The 20,000-nt window shown below is 52.0% G+C and overlaps 4 protein-coding genes across 4 annotated transcripts; 3 read left to right on the forward strand and 1 right to left on the reverse strand.

Moving 5' to 3' along the window:
* Window positions 1-3,443: 3,443 nt before the first annotated feature.
* On the forward strand, window positions 3,444-8,757 carry EAH_00041380 (hypothetical protein, conserved; the record flags this gene model as incomplete). Its single annotated transcript, XM_013391804.1, has 5 exons — window positions 3,444-7,443; window positions 7,535-7,632; window positions 7,878-8,066; window positions 8,194-8,241; window positions 8,659-8,757. The coding sequence occupies 5 exons, from the start codon at window positions 3,444-3,446 to the stop codon at window positions 8,755-8,757; spliced, it is 4,434 nt and encodes a 1,477-aa protein (XP_013247258.1).
* Window positions 8,758-11,554: 2,797 nt separating this feature from the next.
* EAH_00041390 (hypothetical protein) lies at window positions 11,555-11,986 on the forward strand (the record flags this gene model as incomplete). The annotated part of the gene is made up of 1 exon (XM_013391805.1): window positions 11,555-11,986. The coding sequence occupies one exon, from the start codon at window positions 11,555-11,557 to the stop codon at window positions 11,984-11,986; it is 432 nt and encodes a 143-aa protein (XP_013247259.1).
* A 25-nt stretch (window positions 11,987-12,011) lies between these two features.
* EAH_00041400 (hypothetical protein) lies at window positions 12,012-12,311 on the forward strand (the record flags this gene model as incomplete). Its single annotated transcript, XM_013391806.1, has 1 exon — window positions 12,012-12,311. One exon carries the CDS (start codon window positions 12,012-12,014, stop codon window positions 12,309-12,311), a length of 300 nt encoding a protein of 99 aa, XP_013247260.1.
* Window positions 12,312-13,226: 915 nt separating this feature from the next.
* Window positions 13,227-18,766, reverse strand: EAH_00041410 (hypothetical protein, conserved; the record flags this gene model as incomplete). Its single annotated transcript, XM_013391807.1, has 4 exons — window positions 13,227-13,406; window positions 14,907-15,841; window positions 16,115-17,469; window positions 17,862-18,766. The coding sequence occupies 4 exons, from the start codon at window positions 18,764-18,766 to the stop codon at window positions 13,227-13,229; spliced, it is 3,375 nt and encodes a 1,124-aa protein (XP_013247261.1).
* Between the last annotated feature and the right edge of the window lie 1,234 nt (window positions 18,767-20,000).

Raw genomic sequence — 20,000 nt, forward strand, 5'->3', positions numbered from 1 at the left:
TCTGTCTCCTTTATATATCTGTCTCCTTTATCTGTCTCCTTCATATATCTGTCTCCTTTAAATATCTGTCTCCTTTGCATATCTGTCTCCTTTATAATTGTTATTTATTTCTTTTTTCTTTTATCTTTTATGACATTTGTATTTAAATAACAAACACTAAATAATAATATTTGTTTATTTGTCTCTTTTTTATCTGTCTCCTTAATTCTTTAAATAAAAACAAATAAATAAAATAAATAAATATAAATAAATATAAAGTATATATATATATTTGTCTCTGCAGCGGGGTCTCCTTTCTTTATCTCACCCGAGTGTCTCTCAACTGGAGACAAAAAAGGCGTAAAAGGAGACAGAAGAGACACCTGGGCTATCGGTATTACTCTTTATTGCATGCTCTTCTCTAGGCCCCCCTTCTGGTATATAAACCCTAAACCCTAAACCCTAAACCCTAAACCCTAATGCTCCTCTGTAGGCCCCCCTTCTGGTGTATAAACCCTAAACCCTAAACCCTAATGCTTATATACGAACCCTAAACCCTAAACCCTAATGCATATATATAAACCCTAAACCCTAATGCTCTTCTCTAGGCCCCCCTTCTGGTATATAAACCCTAAACCCTAATGCTGATATACAAACCCTAAACCCTAATGTTTATACCCTAATCCCTAATACTAACCCCTAAACCCTAATTCTAAACCCTACTCAATAATTTTAAACCCTAAACCCTAATTCTAAGTCCTAAACGCTGAACCCCAATTATAAACCCTAAACCCTAATTATAAACCCTAAACCCTAATTCTAAATTCTATTCAAACCCTAAACCCGCACTCCCTCAGCTGCAGGACCCCCCTCCCTGCTGCTTCTGCTGTTGCTGCTGCTGCTGCTGCTGCTGCTGATTTGTTCTATAGGGGACACCGAGGCCTTGCTCTCGCATGCAAATTAATAAAAGAAGAAATAAAACCCCCGACCTGGAGAAGTGTCTCCTCCCAGTGTGCAGACTTCCTACAGTAAGAACAGCGCCTGCAGCAGCACCTGCTGCTGCTGCTGCAGTATATGCTGCTGCTGCTGCTGTAGTACTTGCTGCTGCTGCTGCTGCTGCTGCTGCTGTAGTATATGCTGCTGCTGCTGCTGTTACTGCAGTGTATGCTGCTGCTGTTGCTGCTGCAGTATATACTGCTGCTGTTGCTGCTGCAGTATATACTGCTGCTGGTGCTGTTGCGGTTTCTGCACTTATTGCTGCTGCTATTCTCTGCTGCTGCTGCTGCTGCTGCTGCTGCAGGGGATTGCTGCAGCGGGACCCGCAGCAGCGGCTGTCAGTAGAAGAAGCTCTTTCTCACCCCTGGTTGGCTGATGCTGTCTCTGTAATAAATAATAACAATAAATGAGGTGCGGAGACACCTGAAGGGACAAACAATTGATGCTGCTGCTGCATGCAGCCAGACATTGAAGGAGACAGGCTGCCGCTGCTGCTTCTGCTGCTGCTGCTGCTGTCTCTTTTGGTGACTGTCTCTGGTGCGAGACAGTCTGGCTAGCTGCTGCTGGTGCTGCTGCTCCAGCAGCAGCAGCAGCAGCAGCTAGCTAGCTAGCTGGCTAGCTAGCCAGCTAGCTGGCTAGCTAGCTACTGCCTCCAGACAGCTTTGGAGGAAGCAGCAGCCGAAGAGGGAGATGGGCCCCAAGAGTCCCTCCAATGATTCCCAGCTAGCTGTAGCTAGCTGTAGCTAGCTGTAGCTAGCTGTAGCTAGCTATAGCTTTTGGCAGCTAGCTACAGGTTATCTGCGGTCAGGAGGAGGAGTTTTGCTGCAGCAGCAGCAGCAGCAGCAACAGCAGCAACAGCAACAGCAGCAGCAAAGTTTCTGCTGAATATACACTGAGCTGGAAAGGGGCTTCCTTTGCTTTTCTCAGTCCTCAGGGAAGTTGCAGCTGCCAGCTAGCTAACTAGCTAGCTAGCTAGCTGTCTTTTTCTATGTATCTATCTATTTACTTAGCTAGCTGGCTCGCTAGCTAGCTGTCTATCTATGTATCTATCTATCTCTCTAGTAGGTTAGCTAGATAGCTAGCTATCTATCTGTCTATCAATGTGTATAGCTAGCTAGCTAGCTAGCTAGCTGTCTACCTCTCTATCTATATAGCTAGCTAGCTAGCTAGCTGTCTATCTCCCTATCTATCTATCTAGCTAGCAAGCTATCAATCTGTCTAGCTAGCTAGCAAGCTATCAATCTGTCTAGCTAGCTAGCAAGCTATCAATCTGTCTATCTATCTAGCTAACTCGCTGGGTAGCTAGCTAGCTATCGATCTGTCTAGCTAGCTAGCTAGCTAGCTAGGCATGAAGCGAAGCTAACGCCCCAATTCTCTCTGAGTTTTACTAGGGAATAAATTAGTCGATTTGTTTGTCTCAGCATACATAAATATATATATATATATATAAATATATATATATTTGTTTATATATATATATATATATACAAATACACTTTACTCTGCGCATAGACAGGTATGCATCTACAGATAAATAAATATAGAGAGCATACTACATTTATATATATATATATATATTTACATATATTTATATACAAATATATATAAGTATATATAAATATATATATACAAATATATATAAATATATACAGATATATATATAAATATATATATAAATATTATATATTGATTATATATTTACAGACCCGTATATATTATATATGTGTGCATATATTCACAAGTAAAATATATTTATGAATAAACAAATAGACAAACAAACAAAAGATAATTTAATAAATAAATAAATAAATTTATATGCAATTAAAATTAAATACATTTTAATAATACTCTGCTTGGAACTTAGACAAACAAATAACAAAAAAAAATGCATCCGCTGTTGCTGTTGCTGCTGCAGCAGCAACAGCAGCAGCAGCAGCAGCAACAGCAGAAATGTAGCAGCAGCATTATTAACAGTAACGGTATTATCAACAGCAGCAATTGAATACTTAATTTTATATTTGCTGCACTCAGCCTTATATCGTAAACCCTAAACCCTAAACCCTAAACCCTAGAATACTCAGTGGCTGCTCGGGTGTATATGGGTTTTGCTTGACAGTTATATTCTAGAAATAATAATTTATAATATAAAGTTAAGAGTTTTAAATAAAATATAGCGGGAGTAAAGGATTCTTGCTGCTGCTGCTGCTGCTGCTGCTGCAGCAGCTGCTGCTGCTGCAGTGGGGGGTTGGCGATGCTGCTGCTTTCCCTGCTGAAGGATTTGTTTTTTGTGTATTTGTTTCTTCTTTAAAGAAGAGTTAAGCTGTTTAGTTCGTCATTTATTGCGCGTCTGCACACCGTAGCAGCAGCAACAGCAGCAACAGCAGCAGCAGCAGCAGCAGCAGCAGCATTAGGAGTGTAAGTGACCTTGGGAACCTCCTTCCCCCTGCAGCAGCAGCAATTAGCTTTAAATGGCTTCACTCCGCAGCAGCAATCTTCCTGCTGCTGCTGCTGCTGCTGCTGCTGCTGCTACTGTAGGGGACAGTCGGGCGGAAGAGCAGGAGACGCCTCCAGCAGCAGCAGCAACAGAAACAGCAGCAGCAACAACAACAGCAACAGCAGCAACAACAGATGCAGCAACAGCAGCAAAACCGCACGAAGAAGTCAACGTTGCTGCTACAGAGGCCTTGGCAGCAGCAGTAGCAGCAACGGGAGCTCTTGCTGCTGCTGCTGCTGCTGCACAGCCTGCTGCTGCAGCGGCTGCAGCCACGGAAGACATCGCATCGCTGCTAGCAGCAGAAGCAGCAGAAGCAGCAGCAGCAGCAGAAGCAGCAACAGCAGCAGCAGCAGTGCATCAGAGCCGTCCCCATTTCGCGCTCGCTGCAATGCAACAGCAGCAGCAACAACAGCAACAGCAGCAGCAGCAGCAGCAACCAGGCGTAAGGGGAGAGGGCATACACACGCCAGCTGCTGCAGCTCCCGCTGCTGCAGCTCCTGCTGCTTGTGCAAATGCTGCAGCAGCAACACCGCATCCGCCCGCAGCAGCTGCAGCAGAAGCTGATGCAACAGCTGCACCAGCAGCCCCAGTGTGTCTAGTGGCAGCAACAGCAGCAGCAGCAGCAGCAACCGGCTCATCAGCAGTAACAGAAGCAGCTGCTGCTGCAGCAGCAGCGCCTTCGATAGTGGCCGCAGCCGCAGGAGTGCCTGCAGCAGCAGCAACAGCAACGTCACCAACAGCAGCAGCAGCAGCAGCAGCAGCACGAACTGAACATCCAACGCAGCAGCCACGCACTGCAGCAGCAGATCTTGCAGCAGCAACAGCAGCAACAGCAACAGCAGCAGCAGTTGTAAGTCCAACGGCCCCTGCAGCATTACCCTTTGTGGCAGCTGCTGCAGAAGCAACAGCATCAGCAGCAGCAGCAGGGCGTGAAGATGCAGCAGCAGCAGCAGCAGCAACAGCAGCACTGCAGCGAAGGGGAGCTCCTCTGGCAGGATCTGCAGCAGCATGTGCAGCAGCAGCCACACCTGCAACAACACATACTTCGGGCTTAGCAGCAAACCCTGCAGCAGCAACACCTGCAGCAGCAACACCTGCAGCAGCAACACCTGCAGCAGCAACACGTGAAGCAGCAACACCTGCAGCAGCAACACGTGCAGCAGCAACACCTGCAGTAGCAACACCAGCAGTTGCACCTGCAGCAGCAACACCTGCAGCAGCAACACCTGCAGTAGCAGCGCAGGCAGAACCAGCAACACCTGCAGCAGCACCACCTGCAGCAGCAACACCTGCAGCAGCAACATCAGCAGCTGCACCTGCAGTAGCTGCAGCTGCAGCAGCAACACCTGCAGCAGCAACACCTGCAGCTGCACCTGCAGCAGCAACACCTGTAGCAGCAACACCTGCAGCAGCAACACCTGCAGCAGCAGCAACTGCAGCTGCACCTGCAGCAGCTGCACCTGCAGCAGCAACACCTGCAGCAGCAGCAACTGCAGCTGCACCTGCAGCAGCAACACCTGCAGCAGCAGCAACTGCAGCTGCACCTGGAGCAGCTGCACCTGCAGCAGCAACACCTGCAGCAGCAGCCCCTGCAGTAGCAGCGCAGGCAGCAACAGCAACACCTGCAGCAGCTGCACCTGCAGCAACAACACCTGCAGCAGTAATATATGCAGCAGCAACACCTGCAGCAGCAGCACCCGAAGCAGCATGTGCAGCGGCAACAGTAGCAGCAGCAACACCTGCAGGAGCAACACAAGCAGCAGCAATACGTGCAGCAGCTGCACCTGCTGCTTCTGAGGTAGCCACAGCAACAGAAGCAGCTGCAGCAGCAACAGCAGCAGCAGCAGAAGCAGATAAGGAGACAGCTTTTTGTATGCCGGCCTCCCCCCAATCCTCTAGTGAACAGCAACTGCTGCAGCAGCAGCTGCTGCTGCAGCAGCAGATCGAGAAGCTGCAGCGTCAGCACCACCTCCTGCAGCTGCAGCAGCAGCAGCAACGACTGCCTCAGGAGTTGCAGCAGGAAACGAAGCAGCAGCAATTGTCAGAGCAACTGCAGCAGGAACAGCAGCAGCAGCAGCAATGTGCTGAGTCTTCCGCTACCCCATCTCCGCCCTGCGCTGTTAGCGCCGCTGCTGCTGCTTCTGCTGCTGCTGCTGCTGCTTTCAAGACAGCAGAAGCTGCTGCAGTGCAGCAGCCCTGCTCTCCTGTTGCAGCAGCAGCAGCAACAGCTGCAGCGACAGCAGCAACCGGTATGGCAGCAGCAACAGATGCAGCAGCAGCAGCAGCAGCAAGTCCTCATGCGCCAGCTGCTGCTGCTTCTGCTGCTGCTGCTGCTTCAGCTGCTGCTGATTCTGCTGCAGCTGCTACGACACCAGATAAAACGCATGCAGCTGTGCTTGGCGTAGATTCTGCTGCTGCTGCTGCAGTAGGATGCTTGGCTACCGCCACACCCCTTGCTGCTGCTGGACTTGCTGCTGCATCTGTTGCTGCTGCACCTGCTGCTGTTGCTGCACCTGCTGCTGCGTCTCCTTCTGCTGCACCTGCTGCTGTCGCACCTCCACCTGCTGCTGCTGCTGCTGCTGTGGCTCCACCAGCAGCAGCTTCTCCAGACACTGCGCAGGAAGGAGCACCGGCGGCAGGCAGCACAGCAGCAGCAGTAGCAGCAGCAGCAAGCGATCGTCTGACGAGTGCAGCAACAGAAGAAGCTTGCGCAGCAGAGTGCCTGGGAACAGTGCCGGAAGCAGAAAGAGCAGCAGCAGCAGCAGCAACAGCAGCAGCAGCAGCAGCACTGCCAGCTCGCTCCCCGTCTACCCAGGCCCCAGATGAAGCAGGGGCTGCACCTCCTGCTGCTGCTGCTGCTGCTGCCAGTGTAGAAGCTGCAGCAGAGGAGATTGCGGCAAATTTAGAAAGACCTGTTGCTGCTGCTACAGGGCCCGTTGCTGCTGCTGCAGCACCTGCTGCTGCTGCAGCACCTGCTGCTGCTGCTGCTGCAGCACCTGCTGCTCCACACGCGAACGCATTAGATAGCCTGTGCTTGTCTCTAGCAGAAGCAACAGCAGCAATACCAGCAGCAGCAGCAGCAGCAGCAGCAACTGCCTCATCAGCAGAAGCAACACCAGCAGCAACAGCAGCAGCAACAACAGCTACGCTTGCTGCTGCGGAGCCGTTGCTTCAACAGAAGGCATTTGAGCTGCTTCCGGAGCTACGCAGCAGCAGCAGTAGCAGCAACAGCAGCAGCAGCAGCCGCAGCAACTGCGCTAGTCCGCAACGCCATTACGAAACGAAGCCAGAATCTGTAGAGCAGCACCCACAGCAGCAGCAGCAGCAGCAGCAGCAGCAGCCAGCAGCAAGTGCAGCGAGTAGCGAGGGTATGCCTCCCCTTTTGTCTGGAGGCCCCAAGCGGACGCATTCTGCTGCTGCTGCTTCTGCTGCTGCTGCTGCTGCTGTTGCTGCTTCGTCTCCCATCCCAAAGCGGCTGCAGCGCGTTGCGCCATTGCAGCAGCAGCCAGCAGCAACTGCTACTGCTGCTGCTGCTGCTGCTGCTGCGGAGGCAGCAGCAGATGAAAGGAGACTATTTGCAGATACCCGCTATCGAGTTGGAGACATTGTGGAGGTCCGTTGGCTGCTGCAGGAAGAAGAAGGTGACCCCGTTGAGCAGCAGCAGCAGCAGCAGCAGCAGCAGCAGCAGCAGCAGGGGCAGCTAGTGTGGTGGCCGGCAGAGATACGGAGGAAGGCAGCAGCAAGAAGAGACAGCAAAGGACGTGCAGAGTATTTGCTGCAGTACTTCGATTTAAAAGGGGTTAAAGGAGAGAGAGCTGTAGTTGTCTTTGAGGGGCCCCACACCCTCAGACACCTGGGGCCGCCGCAGCAGCAGCAGCAGGAGCAGCAGCAGCAGCACGGGCTCTCATTAGACGAAGAAATCGCTCAGGCACCGCAACTCTGCTGCAGGAGAGAGGGGTCTTTATCTCCACCAAGTAGGCTGCTGCTGCTGCTGCTGCTGCTGCTGCTGCTGCTGCTGCTGCTGCTATTTGCTGCAGTTTGGTTGTGTTTGGGGTGTCTATGCAGGTCCCAACTCTGAGGCTTTTCTTTGTGAAGGAGAAGAAGACCCCCCTGTCTCTGTTGCAGACATCATTAAAGAGCAAGAACGCCTAGATAGAGAGCAGGTAAACAATTGCTGCTGCTGCACTTGCTGCTGCTGCTGCTGCTGCTTCTGTTGCTATTGCGAAGGAGGAGGAGGAGGCAGCAGCAGCGCATTAAATGGGCCGGGCTGAAGCTGCTGCTGGAGTTGCTGCTGTTTTTGCTGCTGCTGCACCAGCTGCTGCTGCTACTCTACCTGCTGCAGTTGCTGTTGCTGCAGCTGCTTTTGCTGCTGCAACTGCATGATGTGCTGCCGCTGCTGCTTCTGTAGCTGCTGCCCTTGCAGCAGCCGCTGCTGCTGTGCGGAAGGCACCCAGAGGGCAACACTGCAGCAGCAGCAACAGCAACAGCAACAGCAGCAGCAGCAGCAGGTCTGTTGTTTTTGCTTCAGGGGACAATAGAAACGCCTACAGCAGAGGCTGCGATGATGGCTGCTTTCAATCAGCTGCCTTTGGAGACAGTTCGTTCTTCCCGCTGCTTCTGCTGCTGTTGCTGCTGCTGCTCCTTTGCTGCTGCTGCTGCTGCTGCTGCTGCTGCTGCCTGTTGCAGTTGATGTTGCTGCTGCTGAGTTGTGTTTGTTGATGCAGCAAATGCTGATGGCTAGCAGCTACCGCTCATTTGCAGATAAATTTGTGGTGAGGCCTTCAGTCTGCTGCTGCATTGTGCTGCTGCTGCTGCTGTTGCTGCTGCAGCAAGGGGACATTTCTGCAGTAGTGTCTTAGCCCTTGAGTTAATCTGTGCAGCAACAGCAGCAGCAGCAGCCGCATGAGCTTCAGTCGCTTTAACAGCAGATACAGCTGCAATTTTTGCTGCCTTTTCTGCGTCTCTTGATCCGCCGTGCTGCTGCTGCTGCTGTTGCTGCTACTGCTGCTGCTGCAGTCATTTTTGCAGGAGCGGGTGCGTGAGAGGGGCCCCTCATGCACAATAACAGAAAGAGATGTTTTAAACTTCAGAGAGCAGCTGCAGTCGGAGACAAATATTGGGGGCCCCCCGGGGGCCCCCTCCTCTTCCTGGGGTCCCTGGTGATTTGCTGCCGGTGTGGGGCCCCACAGGGAGCAGCAGCAGCAGCAGCAGCAGCAGCAACAGCAGCAACTGTTGGTGCTACTACTGCTGCTACTGCAGCAGCAGCAGCAGAGGAGAAGCAGCAGTAGCAGCAGCAAGCGTGGATGCTGCTGCTACTGCAGAAGCAGCAGCAGCAGCAGGAAACGTTGGTGCTGCTGTTGCTGCTGCTGCTGCTGCTGCTGGTGCTGCAGCAGAAGCAGCTGCGGGAGCTTCACACTGTAGGGTGCTGCTGCTGCAGTTGCGTTCAGCTGCTGTCTCTGTTGCAGCAAAAGGAGACAGGAGACACATAACTTTGTTTTTCATAGTTGTCATGTTTGTTTTGTTTTTATATTATTTTAACTCTGTTTTTGTTAATATTATTTATTTTTACTGTTTATTTATTTTTATTATTTATTTATTATTATTTATTATTTATTTATATTTATAGTTATATATATTATTATTATTATTAGCATTAATATTTAGTTGTTATTTTTTATTGTTTTATTTTATTATTTTATTACTTATTTATTTATTTTATCAATAGTCTCTCAGTATTTTATTATTTTATTAATATTATTATATTTATTATCTTAGTTTGTTTGTCTCGCTGTCTCTCTTACTCTCGCCTTTGCATTGTATCACAACTTCAAAGAGGTCAAAGATAGGGGGCCCCTACAAAGACAAACAGCAAACAACAACTATATATTTATAGGGGCCCCCACACAGGGCCCCCACAGCCTTAAAGAAGGACCTTTAAAAAGAAGCCTTCTTTGGGGGCCCCCTTAGAGGGCCCCCAAAGAAGGGGCCCCCTTAGAGGGCCCCCAAAGAAGGGGCCCCCTTAGAGGGGCTTTTAATAAGGGGCCCCCTTAGAGGGGCTTTTACTAAGGGGCCCCTCTATGAGGGCCCCTTTAGGGGGCCCTCTAAGGGGGCCCCTTATTGCGGGCCCTAAAAGGGGCCCCTACACAGGGCCCCCAAAAGGGGCCCCTATAGAGGTACCCTTAGAAGGGGGGCCCCCAAAAAGAGGCCCTTATAGAGGGATCCTTAAAAGGGGGCCCCCTATAAGGGGCCCCCATAGAGGGGCCCTTAAAAGGGGCCCCATTAGAGGCCCCCATAGGGGGCCCCTAAGAGGGGTCTTCTACAGGGGCCCCTTAAGGGGCCCCTTATTGTTGTCTGCTATTTGTGCTTGCGTCGTCAATGCCGAGGTAATATCAACCAACGTAAGAAGGAAGAGTCTCTTCAGCTAGCTAGATAGCTAGATAGCTAGCTAGCTAGCTAGATAGATAGATAGATAGATAGGTAGATAGATAGATAGATAGATAGGTAGATAGATAGATAGATAGATAGATAGATAGCTATCCTTTGTGTTTTCCTTTGTTGAGGGTGTTCTTGTATTTCTTCAGAGGCCTCTATAGGGAGCAGCTAGCTGTAGATGCGCTGTGGAGGCTATAGCTAGCTGCAGCTAGCTACGTGGGGAGTTATAGCTAGCTACAGCTAGCTATAGCTAGCTATAATCTATAGACAGGGGGGGAGGAGGGTTTGTGCAGATGGTGAGGCTAATCTATTGATGCTCTTCGCTTAATGTTTGTTTGTTTCTTATTTGCAATAAACTATTTAAACAAAATAATTAATATATTCAAAGGAGTAACAGCAGAGGACAGAAGAACAGCACCTACAAGCAATATTTATATACAGTGGGGCGGGGCTGCATGCAGACACCCTGCTGCTGCAGTTGCTGCAGGCAAGAATTGCCGGTTTATGTTCTCTTTTATTTCTTTTGATGCTTTCTTTTAATTATTTTATTTAATATTTATACATTTAAAGCTCAAAGAAGCAGCAGAAACCGCCGGCTGCTGCCGCCAAAGCTGCTGCTGCCGCTTTTGCTGCTGCTGATGCTGCTGCAACTGCTGCTGCAGTTGCTGCTCCTTCTCGGCCTTGTTTCTCCTCATCTTTTTTATGTACTTTTGTTTTATAATTTAAATAGCGAGTATAGAGGACCTCCGTAACGTAGAAAGGATTCAAACTGCAGCAGCACCAACAGCAGCACCAGCAGCAGCGCCAGCAGCAGTGCCAGCAGCAGAGGCAGCAGCAACAGCAGCAAAGGCAGCAGCAGCAGCTCCAACAGCACAACGGAGAGGCCGCACCGGATTTTATTGGTGGCCCTTCGTGCAAACCCTAAACCCTAAACCATCAGTCTGTATGCAGGCTGTCTTCATTCGATAGGCTGTCTCTCGGCGTTACAGCTAAACCCTAAACCCTAAACCCTCATTCTTCTATGACAAGGCTTGGGGAGGCGGGTGTCTCTGCAGCACCATAGAGCTGCTGCAGCGGCAGCAGCAGCTAACGCAGCAGCATGAGCAGCAGCAGCTGCTGCTGCTGCTGCTGCCAGAGCAAATAGGAAGACGCAAGCAAACGATGAGGCGCAGCAGCAGCACCAGCAACTGATGTAGTAGCAGCAGCTGCAGCAGCAGCAAAGGCAGTATCAGCAGCGGCAACAGCAGCCGCAGCATCAACAGCAGCAACAACCGAAGCAGCATTTAGAACAGCAGCAGCACCAACTGCAGCACCACCAGTAATTGGAGCACCAGCTCCGGCAGCAGCAGCAGCAGCAGCAGCAGCAGCAGGATGCTGCCTTCTTGGGTTTCAACGGATGAGGCTTCTGGACATGTTTTACAGCCCTTGTCTGAAGATAGTGTTGATATAGGTAATATCCGTATAGAGTTATTAGAGTTTGCTGCTGCAGCAGAGCTGCAGCAGCTGAGCAGCAGCAGCAGCGGGAGAACATTTGAAGGGTCGCGGCGTCAGCAGATTCCTGCTGTTGTTGCTGCTGCCTTCCTCCTCTTCTTTGTTGCCTTTACTGCTGCTTCTGCTGTTGAGAAGCAAACACAGACTGTATTTAAAGGCCCAATGATGCAAATGCTGCTGCCTCAAGCGCTGCAGCAGCAGCTGCTGCGGCGCTTCGCTCACAACCACCACCAGCAGCACGAGCAGCACGAGCAGCAGCAACAGCAGCAGCAGTACTGGGAAGTACTCGAGGAATACGACGTGCAGGATTGGGAAGAGAAGGGGCAGCAGCAGCAGCAGCAGCAGCAGGGCGACGAGGAGGAGGAGGAGCAGCAGCAGCAGCAGCAACAGGAAGATGATGAAGAGGAGCAGCAGCAGGAGGAGGAGGAGCAGCAGCAGCAGCAAGGAGAAGAATTAGCATGCGAAGGGAAGAAGGGCTCTGGATCTCAGACACGAGACGCTGCGGCTGTTACTGTTGTTGCTGCAGCAGCAGCAGCAGCTGCTGCTGCTGCTGCTTTTGCTGTAACTGCTGCTGCTGCTACAGGCGTAATTTAGATTCTTGCGGTCTCTGCCCCGCCCAATGCTTTTTTTTGTTTATAACGAAGTTGCTGCCTCTCCTTTGCTAGGTGCAGCAGCAGCAGATCAGTTTGCTGCTGCTGCTGCATGTGGCTTTGCTGCTGCGTTTGTCGCTGCTGCTGCTGCACTTCTTCGCTCTTCTTTATTCCTTTCCGCCACTCTTCTAGCAGCCAGGCAGCATCAGCAGCAACGGGCTCCACTCCTGCTGCTGCAGCAGCAACAACAGCAGCAGCAGCAACAGCAGCAGCAGCAGCAGCAGCAACAACAGCAGCAGCAACAACAGCAACAGCAGCAGCAACAATAGCAGCAGCAGCAACAATAGCAGCAGTAGCAACAATAGCAGCAGCGGCAACAACAGCAGCAGCAGCAAACACAGTTTACATTGAAAACAGCATCATATACAGCAGCTGCAGCTAGCCAAGCGGCAGCAACAGCTAGCCCAACAGCAGCAGCTAGCGCAGCAGCGGCAGCAGCTAGTGCAGCAAGTGCAGCAGCAGGTTTATCAGGTCATTGCTTTTTTATATCAAAGGTCGTAATACATTTGTAAGGTGTATGTACACCTAATAGTAGTAGTGCTGCTGCATTCCCAATGCTTCTTTGCTGCTGCTGCTGCGGCACGAGTGCTTAAGCAACCGCAGCAGCAGCAGCAGCAGCACCAGCACCAGCAGCAGCAGCAGCAATAGCGAGGCGGATTTCTTTGAATGGCTTTCGCTTGAGACTCTGTTGCCTTGTGGTATATTTATCATAGTTGTTTATTTATTATTGTTTTGCTGCTGTTGCTACTGCTGCTGCTCTGCTGCAGCTGCCCCCTGCTGCAGCATTAGTTAGTTAGTTTCTTAGCGTACCACCAGCACCAGCAGCAGCAGCAGCAGCAGCAGCATGACAGGAGGTGATACTCATCATTGTAGTAAGTAGCAAGCTAATGGGCAGACAGAAGAGCACTGAGTTGGTGTACAGTTAGCTAGCTAGCTAGCTAGCTAGCTAGGCAGTAGTAGTTTAGCTAGCTAGATACATGAGGCTGCTACAGAATATGAAGCGCCTCTGCAGCTACTAGCTAGCTATCTGGCTAGCTAGCTAGCTAGTTGCCTGTATGACTAGCTAGAAGAGTAGACCAAACTAGGAAACGTGTCTGCAGCTACTGGCTAGCTAGCTAGCTAGCTAGCGAGTTAGTTAGGTAGCTAGCTAGCTAAATGGGTAGGCTGGCTAGCTAGCTAGCTAGCTAGCTGTGTTTACCTTCTAAAGCCTCCTTAGTTGCTGTGAGGGCCTCCAGCCGCCAGAGCACTTCTCCTGAAGCAATAAAAATTTGCTGCTGCTGCTCTGCTGCTGTCAATACACCCGAAGGAGACGCTTCGAGAGGAGACAGCAAACGGAGACAAATGAATAACTCCCAACGCAGATCCTGCAGCAAAAAGAAACTGCAGCAGAAGCAGCAGCAGCTCGGTCAGCAGCAGCAGCAGCAGCAGCAGAAACACTACTAGCAATACAACAAACAGCTGCATCAGCAGCAACACAAACAGCAGAAGCATCAAGCAACTAGCAGCAGCAGAAACGGCAGAGGCAGCAGCAGTAGCAACAGCAGCAGCAGCAGCAGCAGCGCCAGCAGCAGCAGCACCATCACTAGCAGCAGCATCATCACCAGCAACAGCAGCATCTTCATCAGCAGCAGCAGCACCACCACCAGCAGCAGCACCACCACCAGCAGCACCAGCAGCAGCACCACCACCACCAGCAGCAACAGCAGCATCTTCATCAGCAGCAGCAGCAGCAGCAGGATATACATCGTCGTTGTGTTGTTGTGAGGTTTTGAGCTGCCAGGGCTGCGGAGACTCCCAGGGCCTCTGAATTGATCCCTCTAAAACTTCTGTCTCCTCTGCTCCTAAACAAACAGCAGCAGCAGCAGCAGCAAAAGCAGCAGCAGCAAAAGCAGCAGCAGCAAAAGCAGCAGCAGCAAAAGCAGCAGCAGTTTCTAGAAGGTTCTTTTTTACGGGCAGCAGCACTTAGCTGCTGCTGCCACTAGCTGCTGCTGCCACTTGCTGCTGCTAGAGCAGCAGCAGCAACTAGAGCAGCAGCTGCAACTAGAGCAGCAGCAGCAACTGCAGCAGCTAGCCCAGCAGCAGCAGCAGCAGGTGCAGAAGCAGCAGCAAGTGCAGCAGCACAAAGAATACCTGGTTTTCTGCATGCTCTCTCGATGTTGATAGTTTTTTGAGTAGGCTTTGAAGTGTACAGACACCGCAGCATTAGGGGCCGAGATATATTTTTTAAGCAGCCTTCGCTGTCTATGCAGCCAAACCTCTGCTGCTCCTGCAGCCACAGCTGCAGCAGCAACTGCTGCAAAGAAGCAGCATTGTAACGGCTGCAGCAACCCCTCCAGGAAGCAAATGCTGCTGCTGCTGCAGGACAACGCAGCGCCTCAGCCAACACTCCCAGCAGCTGCAGCAGCAGCAGAAGCAGGAGCAGCAGCAGCAGCAGAAGCAGAAGCATTGCAGCATCAAGAGATGCTGTCTCCTTGTTGCTGTTTGTCTCCTTACGCCGTTACTACCCAGCTAGCTCTAGCTAGCTGTAGCTAGCTGTAGCTAGCTGATGGCCCCGAGCTCCTGTGATCTCTTCATCAATACACCTAGCAAACAAACTAGCAAACTAACTAACTAACTAACTAACGGTAGCTAGCTAACTAGCTAGCTAGCTAGCTGAGTCTCAAGCTACGGTGCGTGTGGCGTGTGCAGAAACGCCGGCAACCCAATATGCTAGCTAGCTAGCTAGCTAGCTAGCCAGACAGCTAGCTAGCTAGCCAGGTAGGTAGCTATTTAGCTAGCCGTACAGATAGCTAGCTACATAGATAGCTAGCTGGCTAGCTAGCTAGCTAGCTGGCTAGCTAGCGTATAGGGTTGAGGAAGCTCACAGGCTGAAGGTGTCTACGGGGTGTAGCAGCAACTGCTGTTATGAGGGCCTCAACGCCTCCAGCAGCAATAAAGAATTTAACTGTCTCCTCAGAGGAGAGGGCTAGGCTTCGGATTGCTGCTGCTGCTGCTGCTGCTGCTGCTGCTGCTGCTGCACTGGTTAGCGAGCTTGGCGCTTCCTCAGCAGCAAACTGCTGCAGAAGCCAGCAAACGAGTTGCTGCTGTCCCCCAGCAGCAGCAAATGAAAGACAGAGATCTTCGTCTTCAAAGCAGAGACGAGACAGCAGCAGCCACAAGCTGCAGCAGCAATCTGCTTCAGCTGTACAGACACCCCAACCAACACCAGAATCAGTGCAGCACATACCGTCGCTGCTGCTGCTGCTGCACGAGCTGCTGCTGCTGCTGTTGCTGCTGTTGCTGTTGCTGTTGCTGTTGCTGCTGCTGCTGTTGCTGTTGCTGGTGCTGCTGCATGCACTGGAAAGAGCTCCCTTAACCCGCCCGCCAGTATTCGTTTGCTGCTGCTGCTGCTGCTGCTGCTGCTGCTGCACCTGCTTCCGGCGTTGTTGCTGCGGCTGCTGCTGCTGCTCCACCTGCTTCCTGCGTTGCTGCTGCTGCTGCTGCTGCTGGAGGAGCTGCTGCTGCAGGCTTAAGAGCTGCTGCAGTGCCCCTGCCTGAAGAAAGGCGTCGCGAGCACTTGTCCAGACACTACATTCTGCTGCTGCTGCTGTTGCTGCTGCTGCTGCTGCTGCGTCTAGCATAGCCACTCCCTGTCTCAAGGCAGCAGCACATGTTTCACTGTCTCCTCTCGCAGCAGCTGCTGCAGCAATCCGTAGCAGCGCAGCAGGGCCTCCAGCAGCAACAGCAGCAGCAGGGCACCTCAATGTGAGGTCTCCTAGGCAGCAGAGTGCAGCAGCAGCAAGCTCCTTCAGCTGGCACTCTGCAGCAAACAGCAGCAGCAGCAGCAACGCAGCAACAAAAGCATTCAAGAAGAGCAGCAACACGCTAGCTGCAGCAATAGGCGGGCTTTGCTTCTCTTGCTACTGTTGCTGCTCCTCCTCTTGCTACTGCTGCTGTTGTTGTTGTTGTTGCTGCTGCTGCTGCTGTTGCTGGTGCTGTTGTTGCTGCTGCTGTTGTTGCTGCTGCTGCTGTCGCTATGCGGCCATGACTAGGGCTGCTGCCCCCGTGCTGCTGCGCGTGTTGGTGAACAGACGTTTCATTTGCTGCTGCTGCTTGTTGTGCTGCTGCTTGTGCTGCTGCTGCTGCTGCTGCTGCTTGCCTGTGAATCTCCAAGGAGCAGCAGCAAGGAGACAGTCTCTTCGCGGGTCGCTGGCATCTGCTATTGCTGCAAGTGTTGCTGCTACAGGGTAATGCGTAGACAAAGCACAGCAGCAGCAATCTCGCATGCAGCAGCAAACACACAACCAGAGCAGCTGCAGCAGCTCCACGTCTTCAGCAGTAGCCAACTCCTTCGCCCGCACGCACCTGCTGCTGCTGCTGCTGCTGCTGTTGCTGCTGCTGCTGTTGCTGCTGCTGCTGCTGCTGCACAGAGCCTGTTGGCCTTGCTCCCTCAGCACCGCAGCCGGACCCTCAGCAGCAGCAGGAGCAGCAGCAGGAGTAGCAGCAGCCCCAGAAGCAGCCTCAGTTGCATCCTGCGTAGGATCCTCAGCAGGTATAGCAGCAGCAGCAGCAGCAGCAGCAGCAATAGCAGCAGCAGGTGTTGTCTTTAAGGCCTCATCGAATGTGGCGAAGCGCAGCAGCAATCTGAGGGCCCCGCTTGGGGTTAAGTGCTGCAGCAGCAGCGGGTGTGCTGAGATAAGCAGCAGCAAAGAGATAAGATCATTGCGTAGGCTTCTTCCTCTTGCTGAGGAGACAGGAGACAGCAGCTGCTGCAGCAGCACAGACAGCTGCTGCAGCAGCACACGCATCTCTGCAGCAGCCCCGCGTGGGCCTGAGGGACACTGCTGCAGCAGCAGCAGCAGCAGCTGCAGCACCAGCTCCTGCCAACCCCAGGAGATACATGCAGGGCTAAGAGCAGCAGCAACAGCTGCTGCTGCTGCTGTTGTTGTTGCTGCTGCTTCTGTCTCTGTGTCTCCTTTCGTCCTTTCATATTCTGCTGCTGCTGCTGGTTGGTGCTGTTCTCTTAGCGCCCCCAAGCTGCCTATACACCTGGCGAGGAGACAATTTAAAGTGCTGCAGCAGCAAAGATGTGAAGCAAGCTCCGGCTCTTGTGCAAACTGCAGCAAAGTCTGCAGCAGCAGCAGCTCTTCTTCTGGCTGGAGTGCTGCTGCCCTATTTTCTTTTGTCTCTCTCTCTGTCTCTTCTGCTGTCTCTTCGGCTGTCTCCTTGTCTGTCTCTGTTAAAGCAGCAACAGCATTTGTTAATACTTCTTTTAAATAAGCAGCACCTGTGCTGCTGGGGGGAGGAGCCAATTCATTTGCTGCTGCTGCTGCGGCGGCGGCAGCAGCTGCTTCTGCTTCTCCACCTGCTGCTGCTGCTGTTGCTGCTGCTGCTGCTGCTGCTGCAGATCCTGTTGCTGCTGCTGTTGTTGCTGCTGCACTGGGGAGCCTGAGGGGGGAAATCAGCAGATATAAACACATCTGCTGCTTGTGCAGCTTAGCAGCAGCAACAGCAGCAAGTGCAGCAGCACCAAGAACAGCTACAGCATCAGCAACAGAAGAAACAGCAGCAAAGTAAGCACCAGCAGCAGCAGCCAAGAGCTGCAGCACTAGCTGCAGCAGTAGCTGCAGCAAAAGCCTCATAAAAGATAAGCAGCAGCAGAGCCAACAGCAGCAACACTAGCAGCAGAAGAAGCAGCAGCAAAAGCAGCAACAGCAGCAGCAACGGCAGCAGCAAGAACACCAAGAACAACAGCAGCAGCATAAGAAGCAGCAGCAGCAGCAATATCAGCAGCAGCACCAGCAGCAGCAATATCAACAGCAGCAGCAGCAGCAGCTGACTTGTTGTGGAAGATAGGCTGCATCAGATTTGCTGCTGCTGAGTGCAGCAACTCAACAACAGAGCGGCGCAGCGCAGCAAATGCTGCTTTGGTTGCTGCACCCCAATTTGGGGTTGCTGTTGCTGCTGCTGCTCTTGTTGCTGCTGCTGCAGCGAACACGGAAGCAAGGCTACCGATGTCAGCAGCTGCTTCGCTACTAACCTTTGCTGCCTCAGCTGCAGCAGCAGCAGCAGAAGCAGCAGCAGCAGCAGGAATATCATCAAGAAGAGCAGCAGCAACAGAGCCATCACCCGCCGTCCCTCCCCCCTCTGCAGCAGCAGCAGCAGCAGAAGCTGCTGCTGATGTTGCTGTTGCTTGCGTCTGCTGCACAGGCAACAAGACCCTCGACATGACTGCAACAAACTTTGCTGCTGCTGCAGCAAACCGGAATGGGTCTGCAGCAGCAGCAGCACGGGGTGTATATGCAGCTTGCTTACAGAGAGCAGCAAGCGCATGCATAATACTAACATCTCCTTGCAACGCCAGGTGTACATACACCTCAGCCAATCCAGCAAGGGGCCCCCAGTGATCATAAGGGATGCCTCTGTTGCTGCTGCTGCTGCTGCTGTATCTGCTGCATAGCAGACGTAAGCAGCAAGCGTGTCTCTCCTTGTTGCTGCTGCTGAAAGGAGACGTCAGCTCTGCCCACAGAGCGCCCCATTGAGGGGCATCACGAGAAGCAGCAGCAGCACACAGAATCTCCTGCTGTTGCTGCTGTTGCTGCTGCTGTTGCTGTTGCTGCTGTTGCTGCTGCTGTTGCTGTTGCTGCTGTTGCTGCTGCTGTTGCTGCTGCTGCTGCTTGGAGCAGCAGTCAGGGGCAGGCACTGCTTGAGGGGAGACAGAGGAGTCCTTCATAAGGGCAGCCATCTCCAAACAGCAGCACGATGCAGTAGCAGCAGCAGCAGCAGCAGCTGCTGCAGCAGCAGCAGCAGCAGCAGTAGCAGTAGCAGTAGCAGCAGCAGAAGTAGCAGCAAGAGCAACACCGGAAGCAGCAGAAGAAGAAGAACTACCAAGAGAGCACCGTCAGCAGCGAGAGCAGCAGCAGCAGCACTAGAAGCCCCAGCTAGCCACGGCCCCACGAGCAGTCATGTGTTGCTGCTGCTGCAGTTTGTGTTGCTGCTGCTGCTGCTGCTGTTGTTGCTGCAGCTCGGAGCAGCATCAAGGCCTCCTAGTGCCGGGTGTACAGACACCGCAATGCTGAGGACCTCTTCAAGCAGAGGCTGCTGCTGCGCTGCAGCACAAGTGACCTCACGGCTGCTGCTGCTGCTGCTGCTGCTGCTGCTGCTGCTGCTGCGGACTTGCTGAAAAAAGGCTGCAAGTATTGGTTTAAACAAATTAAAATTTATATTTCTAAGTGAAATATTAATTTGATTTTTATTTTTATTTAAAAGAGAGAAAAGAAGACAGAAAAACACTGCACAGACACCAGACACTCAAGCCCAACTGCAGCTGCAGCCACTCACTGAAACCCTAAACCCTAAACCCTAAACCCTAAACCGTCAACCCTAATGAGTATGTGTTGGAGCAAGCATTACGCTGATTTGCCTCAAAGGATGCAACAAAGCCTAATATAAGGGAACAGCTGTGGACACTGTTTAGGGTTTGGGGTTTAGGGTCTAGGGTTTAGGGTTTAGGGTTTAGGGTTTAGGGTTTAGGGTTAAGGGTTAAGGGTTTACTCCCCTCCTGCAGCAACAGCAACAGCAACAACAGCAGCAACAGTTTCTGCTGCTGCATTTGCTGTTGCTTTTATAGACTGTAGAAGGGTTGTCCCTCACCCGTGCAGCAAGGCCTATAAACCCTAAACCCTAAATCCTAAATCCTAAACCCTGGCCCCCAAACCCTAAACCCTAAACCCTAAACCTTTAAGAGGCCTCTTACAAACCCCAACCAAACAGCCCTAAAACCCTTAAACCCCCCCGAACCCCCCTCAACGGGGGCTCCCTCCCCCTAAACCTCAAACCCTAAACCCCAAACCCTAAACCCTAAACCCTAAACCCTGAACTGCAACCCTATCCCCCACACCGCCAATCAGACCATCCCAACATCTGCTCCTATGGTAAAGGGTTTAGGGTTTAGGGTTTACTGTTTAGGTTTTACTGTT

Source organism: Eimeria acervulina, genomic scaffold (assembly GCF_000499425.1).
Source record: "Eimeria acervulina Houghton genomic scaffold, Eah_scaff522, whole genome shotgun sequence".
In the NCBI taxonomy this organism is placed as follows: Eukaryota; Apicomplexa; class Conoidasida; order Eucoccidiorida; family Eimeriidae; genus Eimeria; species Eimeria acervulina.